We start from the raw sequence: 10,384 nt of genomic DNA, 5'->3' as shown, positions 1-10,384 counted from the left end.
ATGCACTGTTAAAATAGTGTGATAGGTGACAGGACAGGACACCATAGTCATAGGATTTTGCTGATTCTTCTCAAGTTTCTCTAACTCAATAGCTTCCAGGCTGCAAATGTAAAAAACAAAAACAAAAACAAACCAAAAAACCTGCTATTCATTTTGTAAATTGTTCATTTTTTGCAGGGAGTGCTATATCTTGACCCCTCACTTTTCAGGTTTCTGGAGATCTATAAATGCCCTTGGATTATATCATATGGGGATCCTTATATGGTGTTGGGTCTTGATACTCCTGACCCATAAAAGATGCTGCATAATAGAAAACATTATTCTTTGATTTTCTCTTAGGATTTCCAGCTGATGCCTAAATGGTTTTTTTGTTTTGTTTTGTTTTGTTTTTGGAAGAAAGAGTATCTTCAGAAAGCAAAATGAAGACCCTTCTTAATGTAATATGAGAAGTAGTTTCAAATGTCTAAAGTCAGCTTTCCTCATGACCCTTTAAAACCTACAGCTGGGACTACCAGCCTCATTTTTTGTTTGCTTTTGACTGTGCTACCACACAGACATCTGGAGGATCAAGACCATTGCTCTACTGATTCATCTTTGTATACCCAGTAAGCACACCATACCTGTTTGTTGAATGACTCAAAAATCATTGAAGAAGAATGATCTTTTGAGACCTTCACTGTTTTCCTATTGCCTTTTTTGTCAGGCATATTCAAAACTTTGATTTCTAAACCGTTTTAGCAAACCACCAAAATAAGAAAAGAAAAACATAAACATGAAAACATGCCGGTAACTAGCTTTTTTTGTTTTTTACTCTCTTTTACATGCGAAATATTATTTTAAAACACTAGCTAAAGAAAATATTTTTTAATTGTCTTACATCATTCATAAACTTCATTTTTGTATAAGGTGTCAGGGACAGTATAGTCCAAAACAAAACTAAAATTTTGTCAAATTAACCTTGTAAAAGCCAACAAACTCTGCATCGTTTCAATAAGGTACTGTTACTAGCATGCCAAACACCTACTAAAAAACAAGGACAAGCAAGGAATGGCACCGCTCTTGCAGAAATGTATCTCCTCTCAGACAACAGATGTTGAGAAGTGATTTTCTAACAAAAGCAGCAGCCCCCAAGAAGGAATTGCTAACCCTGGGAATCAGCTTTCTTCGATAATTGCTGCAAAGTTGGACAGCACAGAATCCCTCCTCCTCCCCCGCCCCAGGAGCTAAACTTGAGATCTGTGTTTGCTGTAGTTTTTCTGTAATCAAGTCACAGGCCTTTTCTCTTACCTCCTTTCAGGTTGCTCTTTACCGTTCTTCCCCCTTTTCTCCTTAGTTAAGGAAATGTAAAGTACAAAGAGGGGAAGAGTTGCAACCCCTTCCTCTCGCCTCCTCCGCCCCTCTTTCTGTTACTCCGCACCTTCCGTTCCCCGCCTTTCCCGAGCAGCCCTACTGTGTTCCCCGGCTCCTCCTCCTCGCCTTCTCCCAGCCTCCCCGCTCCCCTCCCCTCCCCCAGACAGGCTTCCCAGCGCGCCGCCCTTCCCCCGCCCGCCGATCCCGCACCCTCCCCTCCCCCAGCCTCCGGCCTTGTGACACATCCCGGGTCCTTCCCGAGGCGGCAGCAGCTGCGGAACAGCGCCGGCCTCCACCTCCGCGGGAGCCGCAAGCCCCGGCTCAGCCTCCCCGCCGACCCCGCGGCTGCTGCAGCAGTCATGGCTGCTGATGGGGTGGACGAGCGCTCGCCTCTGCTGTCAGCATCCCATTCGGGAAATGTCACCCCTACGGCCCCGCCGTACTTGCAGGAAAGCAGCCCCAGAGGTAAGGCCAGCATGGACCTTTCTACTTTTGTAAGGAAAAGCCTAGAATGTTAAAGACCCGGGAGCTCTAGCTCCGAGGTGGAGGCGAGCCGCTCACTTGGGCTGGGAGACAGGGATGCTGACTGCGCCTCACCGAGCCAGAGCCTGCTTTCCTGAGAGCTTCCCCGCAGGGCTTTTGGTGGGGTAGGGTGAGGTGTGAGCGCGAGTGTGTGCGAGTGCGTGTATTTCACCCCTTCTCACCCTCTGGGGTGTGTGTGTCTGTGTGTGTATTTCACCACTTCTTACCCAGGGGTACAGGATGTGACATGAATTTCCCAGGCTGGGCTTTACCGTTTTAGAGCAGCCCCTAAGTGCAGCTGGAGGAGGGGCAATCTTTCACAATCATTCATAAATCCTTTCAGGTTGCCGAGAAACCCCTAGTACTGCTCACCTTGGGATCTGTCCTTGAAAGGGCTTAGCTTGAAAAATATGCATATCCTGCTATCCCCCCGACCAGTGCTCTGTTCAATCAGGGAGTTGTCTTACCAAAAGGAATAGAATTAATCAATATTCCTAATATGTCCGAAATTCCTGCCCTTCCTTATTACTCCCCTTTCTTAGGAGTGTTAGCTTTAGTGGTGAATGAAGAAGAATAGAAAGGAAGATGTAATATTTTTGATTCGTATCTGGGTGAGATGGAAATGAACTTACTTCTAAAAGTAACCCAAGTTAATCCTGCATGTATTTCTATTTATTTCACTTCTCAAGATGGAATCAAGAAAGATTTGATAGCTGTGGGATCTGAAGAAGTGTGTGTGTGTGTGGGGGGGAGGGTTATTTAGCAAACTATTCAAAGATTTATCTTTGTTCCAAGCCTTTTAGTGGCTTTCTATAGTAGAAAGAAGGTGGAGTCAGGATTTATAGAAAAGGGAAGGCAAGACTTGAAAAAACCACTCAGTTATGAAAAGAATGGTCAGATATGGCACTTGCAAATGTAGCTTAAGTGCGTCTCTCTCTCTTTTTGGCTGAATATGAGAGGAGTTAAAAACCCAAGGAGACAAATGTTAATGCTTTTGAAAATATAGGCAGATCATGTTTCTTGTAACACAACTTTTTCTAAGTTCAAGTCTGGAATTGGAGCAGTTGTAGAGCAGGTTGAACTTGTTTAGTATTTAAAATTTCCACTTCATGCATTACAACTTGAAAAGGAACAATGTAGGTCTTAATCAACACCTAACAAGAAGCAGGACTAAGGAAAAAGATGTTTAGCTCTGAATAATTCAGTGTGATCAATGAGTTGAGAAATAAGGTGCAAAATGGAACAGAGACTCACCTACAGAAAACCCACAAGTCATGTTTGTATTAAACTTGTGTTAGAGGACATCAGTTGGGGGGGTTTCCTTTAATGCACAGATTTGATATTAATATTTTACTGTTATCTAAATTGGATGGTCTAGAATGAGTTTAAATACTTACGAATGAATGTTTCAACTTCATCAAATCACCTTTTTAGGCAAAATATTTGCCATTTATTAGAAGACAAAGTTTGGATATAAGCAACTGTCCTATAACAGATTTTCATGCCCTCTATCTTCTATCTTTGTTTTTGTATTTTTAGTCATAGTGGCTAAATTATTCCCCCCAAATATTCATGCTCATGGACCTGCTTATAGATTTATTTATCATTTGCTGTATATTTGTCTAGTCTGATAAGACCCCCTCAAACTACACAGTAAGGTACAAATTGCAGTTCAGCCACTGAGAAAAAGAAGTTTCATTCCAGATAGCTAAATAATTGAAGAAATTCAATGTATTAAAAAACAAAATTCAATGAGTAAATTTTAAAGATCTTATGGGCTTTATTTAATGATTCATGACTCTATAGCATCCAATCTAACAGAAAAGAGCTTCAAAAAGGTGTACTAAATGAAAGACTTCCGTAGGCAGAAGGGAGTGGGGGAGAGGAAGTTATCCTGGCAAAAAGTGGATTGGCTGTGGCAAGATAGATAACTTTCCTTTAGAGCATGGCAGTGGTCTATCAGGCAGATGACCTCACTAGTGCTAATAAGGCAGTTCCTGACTGACTTTAAGATTCCATTCCTGGAAGAAGCCAAAAGTGTAATTAAGTCTCTGTTTAGTGATGTGGAGCTTAGCATGAGTGCCTCCATTTTGAGCCTGTTCTCTTGTTTTTAACAAATGATTTAGCAAAAAGCCGTTTCTGCCTTATGGTAGAATATAGTTTTGTTTGTTTGTTTGTTTGTTTTTAAACTGGTGAATAAGACAGGTTAGATAATTAGAAACACTAATTTCATGTGGCATAATACCTAGGAAGCAAGAAGCATAAATGAGAAGTAAAGACATTTTATGTATTGGCATTTTTGTCAGGATATCTTTTCTTAAATAACAAATAAGCATCTTCATAAATGTTTTGAGTAATACATAAGATCTGATTCTAGGAGACCAATGTTATTTACTTATTGGCTGATTTAATGGGCAGCGTGATGCTCCAGAGACTGTTCTAGGTTAACAAGACCGACCAAACCCATCCCTTCTTGGAGCCCATGTGGAAGTGGGAAAAAAGAATAAAGAAACACAGGGCTGAATTGTTATTGTAGGAAACACTCCGTCGTTAGACCAGATGTTTTCAGTAGTTTACAAGAATTAGAGTTGAAGGTTGGGATTTAAAAGACCAGAATAGAATGTACTTTTTGATAATGAACTTTGGTTTATGATACCGTTCATAATTACACACTTTCTTTTTAAAGTAGTTAAGAGCCATAACTAGTGAATATTTTCTCCAATCAAACCCTTTGCTATTTGTGCCACCATCTAAGGACAGGAATGTTAGCTCTTACTCTGAGATGAAATATTCCATTTTAGGGGCGCCTGGGTGGCTCAGTCGTTAAGCGTCTGCCTTCGGCTCAGGTCATGATCCCAGGGTCCTGGGATCGAGTCCCGCATTGGGTTCCCTGCTCCGCGGGAAGCCTGCTTCTCCCTCTCCCACTCCCCCTGCTTGTGTTCCCTCTCTCGCTGTGTCTCTCTCTGTCAAATAAATAAAACCTTTAAAAAAAAATATATTCCATTTTAAGTTGAACATTGGTGAAGTGTTTATTTATAGACAAGTTATTGATAACGTAGTGGAAAGCAGTTAGTTTTTTGCATTTGGTTTTAGCACAATGAGAATCCACAATGTGGTCTGTGTAACAGTCCGCCTGGGTTTCTAAGTGGAATGCTTCTCGTGGTCTTTATTGTCAATATTTGATTCCTGCATAGAGTAGGAGATCATCTTTCCTGTGATTAAAATGCTCCGTTTGGTACATGTGTCAGCTTTTGTTTAGGCATAGAAATTACAATCAAAGACAGTTTTAGGCTCATTTAAAAAAAAGATTGGAAGAAATACGACAGAGCTTACACAATTTGGCTATATTTAATTGATTTCTTTACTATCTGATGATTTTACAGGTAGGATATGGCAAAAGAATATGACCTTTACATTTATGAGACTTCCTCTGTGAAAATTGTTTATATTTGGGGTTGTCTAATTATCTATATATTTACCTTGGGAATGTGATTACTTCACTATAATTTTAGAGGAATTGTTATAGAGAGACAGTTTCATTTATTTAGTTTAGTTCATTCATTCAGCAAATAAATATTTGAGTACTAGCCAAGCTCTGTGTGGTAGGATGGGAAAAACAGATATGACCCCTCTTCCAGTCTAATGAGGGATATTGAGACACAAATTACATAATCATTTAAACAAATGCAAAGTGCAGTGGCGATGAGGACAGTGCCAGAAATGTATCCAGAGCCATGAAAGTATGTAGTAAAAAGATTTAGCCTGGTTAGGGAAGACAGGAAAAGCTTTCCTGAGACTTCATTGAGATTTTTAGAAGTTGAACTTGGCAACGGGGGGACTGGAAGAACATTCTAGACTAAGAAAACAGTATGAACAAAAGCCTTTAGGAGCATAGAGTATGGTAAGTACAAGGAGCTGAAACAAGGCCAGTGTGGCTAAAGTGAAAGCACCAACGGAATATATTGCAAAATCCGATTGGGGAAGTGGGTGTGGTTGATACTCTCTAAAGACCCACCTCTCACTCCAAAGAGCCATGCTTTTTGATATTCAAGTCCTTGGATAGGTCCCCTCCTTGAATCTGGACTGCCCCTGTGATTCAGTTTTGACTTACAGAATAAAAGAGAGCTGAATGACTTTGGAGACTAGGTCATTAGAGGTCTTGCAGCTTTCACCTTAGTCTCTTATAAAGTGCACCCTGAAGAAAGTTAACTTGTCTTGTAAGCATTTGAATGCACTGAAACTACCTTGCTTTGAGGAATCCCTAGCTAGACACGTGGGGAGACTACATGGAGGGAGGGATGCCTGACCAGCTCTCAGACATGTGAGTGAAGAAGCCATCTTGGATGCCCAGCCCAGTTGGGCCTTCAGATGGTTCCAACCCAAGCCAAATTTTTATTGTACCTGCATGATAGATTCTAGATGATTACCATTCAGCTCAGGCAGAACAGTCCACAGAATCATGAAAGGTAGTATTAAACTGTTGTTTTAAGTCACTAAGTTTTGGGGTTATTTGTTCTGCAGCAACAGATGACCAGAACAATAAGTATTGCTCAGTCCAGGCAGGGTATTATTGGTCATGTTGAGAAATTTTGCCTTCAGCAAAGGGATGATCTGGTTGGATCTTTATTATTATTATTATTTTTTTTTTTTTTTTTAAAGATTTTATTTATTTATTTGAGAGAGAGAATGAGAGAGAGAGAGAGCATGAGAGGGGGGAAGGTCAGAGGGAGAAGCAGACCCCCCGCTGAGCAGGGAGCCCGATGCGGGACTCGATCCCGGGACTCCAGGATCATGACCTGAGCCAAAGGCAGTCGCTTAACCAACTGAGCCACCCAGGCGCCCGGATCTTTATTATTATTATTATTATCATTATTTAAATTGAAATATAGTTGGCACACAACGTTACATTCATTTTAGGTGAAGAACACAGTGATTCGTATTTATGATATGCTGTCTCGCCACGTGCGGCTACCATCTGTCACCATTCAACACTATTACAGTACCATTGATTATATTCCCTGGGCTGTACCTCTTAGCCGTGTGACTTATTCACTCCATAATTGGAAGCCTGTATCTCCCACTCCCCTTTCTCCATTTTGCCCACCCTCCCCCTGCTCCGGCCACCATCAGTTTGTTCTCTATATTTATGGATCTGTTTCTTTTTTTTTTAAAGATTTTATTTATTTATTTGACAGAGAGAGAGACAGCGAGAGAGGGAACACAAGCAAGGGGAGTGTGAGAGGGAGAAGCAGACTCTCCGTTGAGCAGGGAGCCTGATGCCGGGCTCGATCCCAGGACCTTGGGATCATGACCTGAGCCGAAGGCAGACGCTTAACGACTGAGCCCCCCAGGCGCCCCTATGGATCTGTTTCTGCTATTTGTTTTGTTTTTTAGATTCCATATATAAGTGAGGTCATACAGTATTTGTCTTTGTCTTATTTCACTTAGCATAATACCCTCTTGGTCCATCCATGTTGTCATACATGGCAACATCTTATTTTTTTTATGGCTGAATAATATTTGAGTGTGTGTGTGTGTGTGTATACCACATCTTCTTTATCCATTCCTATGTTGATGGACACTTAGGTTGCTTCTGTATCTTAGCTATTGTAAATAATGCTGTAGTAAACATGGGAGTGCATATATCTTTTTGAATTAGTGTTTTCATTTTCTTTTGGTAAATACCCAGTAGTGGATGGAATTACTGGATCATATGCTATTTCTGTTTTTAATTTTTTGAGAAACCATATTGTTTTCCACAGTGGTTGCACCAACTTACATTCCCACCAACAATGCACAAGGGTTCCTTTTTCTCCACATCCTCACTAACACTTGTTGTTTCTTGTGTTTTAGATACACAGGTGTAAGGTGATAGCTCATTGTGGTTTTGATTTGCATTTCCCTGATGACTAATGATGTTGAGCATCTTTTCATGTGTCTGTTGGCTATCTGTATGTCTTCTTTGGAAAAATGTCTATTTTTTTAAAGGTTTTATTTATTTGACAGAGAGAGAGAGAGCACAAAGAGGGGGAGTGGTGGCGGGAGAGGGAGAAGCAGGTTCCCCACCAAGCAGGGAGCCCGACGCCGGGCTCGATCCCAGGACCCTGGGATCATGACCTGAACCAAAAGCAGACACTTAACCAACTGAGCCACACAGGCACCCCAGAAGAATGTCTATTTTTATTATTTTTTAAATCATTCTATTTCTGGATTAGAGCGTGAATGAGAGGGGAGCAGGAGTCAGTGAGGATAGATGACTCCAGTGGCTACAGTATGATTCAGGCAGATTTGAATAACTGTGATGATAGCAGGGACCCAGGGGGGTGGAGGAGGAGAGACAAGATGACATTAAGGAAGTACGGATGGCTTGATGATAGGTGGGCTGTGAGAGTGAGAGGGAAGTGGCAAGGAAATCTCCCCAGAGTTCTGGTGTCCACAGGCTGACGGTGTGATTGCCTCGCTGAGACAGAACACCAGAAGAGCAGCAGGTTTTGGGGAACACAGATCATGAGCTTAGTTTTAGCTATGATACATTTAAGATGCTTTCAAATATCCAAGAAGAGGTGGCAGATAGGCAATTGCATCCACAGGTGTAGACCAGAGAAATGAGGCCTGGGCTGAAAAATATAAAATTGTGTTATTTGCATATTGGTAACAGCTAAATAGACGGATGGTGGTTCAGAGCTTCCCAAGGCCCCACCGGTGTTCCAAGCAAGGTGCTGAGATAGAACATACAGGGGTTAAGATATTGGTTCTCCCCAGTCCTTAGAACAGCAGAAACCTTTAGGCCAGAGGCCTCCAGCTCTGCATAGCTATAAACCTATTGTCACTTTCTCTGGGTACTGAGATGTAAAAAAGTTTGGGAAGCTATGTATGAGACTACTTAGGGAGAAAAAATAAAAAGAAGAGAGCCTAGGACAAAGCTTTGAGAAACTCCCACATTCAATGACTAGTTAGAGAAAGATGAGTCTCCAAGAAGACTGATAAGTAGCTTCCAGGAAGTTCAGAGGAAAACCAAAAGACTCTTAATATCACAGAGACAGGGAGAAGAGAACACTTCAAGAAAGAAGCGGTCAAACATGTCAAAACTGCAAAGAAGAGCAAATAGATAAGGATTCAGAAATGTCTTTTGAATTAGTGACCTCAGAATTGTTTCTGTGTGTTTATATTCAAATCCTTTGTCAAGAACTGAAAACTTCTTCATTTCCATCTAATGTCGATTTACTTTAATTGTAAAATCACTTCAAAGCCACTTCACGACCAGGAAGAGGCTAATATTCCTTTATTCTGAAACACTTAGGTTTCCTATGAAACATAATTAGAAAGGTCTTGTCCTTTTCTTTTCACCTTTGTTTCACCTTTTAAAAATGTGTAAATTTGGAATTGCTTAAGAAAATGTTTTCAGTGGCTAGAAACTAATTTGGCTTCTGGGTTAAGAGATAAGTTATTTACTACGTACTCCTGTGCTTTTCACTTAGAAACTGGATGGTAAATAAGGTGTATTTATAGTGATCCTCTTCTGTCCTCTACCTGGAGAAATCTAAAGTTAGAAATGGTGCCTTAGTTTGAAGTGGGGCAAAGTCTCATCTCACTTGGAACTATGTTCTGTACTAGACTAGAGTTCTTTTTTTTTTTTTAAGATTTTATTTATTTATTCATAAGAGACAGAGAGAGAGAGAGAGAGAGAGGCAGGCTCCCTGCTGAGCAGGGAGCCCGATGCGGGACTCCATCCCAGGACCCCGGGATCATGACCTGAGCCGAAGGCAGACGCTTAACGACTGAGCCACCCAGGCACCCTAGACTAGAGTTCTATTGAGTATCTTAGTTTAGGTTGCTGTCACAGAATACCATACACGGGGTGGCTTAAACAGCAAACATTTATTTCTCACAGTTCTGGAGGTTGGGAGGTCTAAGATCAAAATGCCAACAGATTCCGTGTCCGGTGACAGCTGGTGTCAGGTTGCAGAGGGCTGACTTCCTGTATCCCCCTCACTTGGTGGAGAGAGAGCCCGAGAGTGCTCTCCCATTCCTTTCCTAACAGCACTAAACTCATGCATGAGGGCTCCACTCTCATGACCCAATTACCTCCCCAAGGCCCCACCTCCTGCTACCATCACCTTGGGGTTTAGAGGTTCAACCTGAATGTTGAGGGGACATAAACGTTCAGTCCATTGCACTGAGTTAGAGGTCTTGAATATATTTGGGCCATCTATTAAATTTCCCAACCTCCTTGCATCCTTGCAGAGTTTAGGGTTGGCAGGAAAAGATGATGCAGACCCGGGGCCCTATAACCACATGCATAACCCGCTGTAAGATTAGATTAACTTTTCATTTTATTTGCCAAGAATTCTGAAACCCACTGGAAGCCAGGTTGTCCCAATGAGCAGAGATAGAGGTGGCATATTTGAGAGCAGCTCCCTGCCCCTCCCTGAAGGCCTCAATAGGGGTGCCCCTCCCTGAAGGCCTCAATAGGGGTGCCCCTCCCTGAAGGCCTCAATAGGGGTGCCCCTCC

General features: G+C 41.8%; 1 protein-coding gene across 1 annotated transcript in view; it reads left to right on the top strand.

Moving 5' to 3' along the window:
* Positions 1-1,618: 1,618 nt before the first annotated feature.
* Positions 1,619-10,384, top strand: part of PIP4P2 (phosphatidylinositol-4,5-bisphosphate 4-phosphatase 2) — a 56,146-nt gene continuing 47,380 nt past the window's right edge. The window contains exon 1 of the mRNA XM_035011499.1: positions 1,619-1,815. Within this exon, the coding sequence (XP_034867390.1) occupies positions 1,710-1,815 (106 nt within the window). The 5' untranslated portion in view covers positions 1,619-1,709. The remainder of the gene's footprint in view (positions 1,816-10,384) is intronic.

Source organism: Mirounga leonina, unplaced genomic scaffold (assembly GCF_011800145.1).
Source record: "Mirounga leonina isolate KUSES-001 unplaced genomic scaffold, KU_Mleo_1.0 Mir_165, whole genome shotgun sequence".
NCBI classification, from domain to species: Eukaryota; Metazoa; Chordata; class Mammalia; order Carnivora; family Phocidae; genus Mirounga; species Mirounga leonina.
This window is presented reverse-complemented; position numbering and strand designations above follow the sequence as displayed.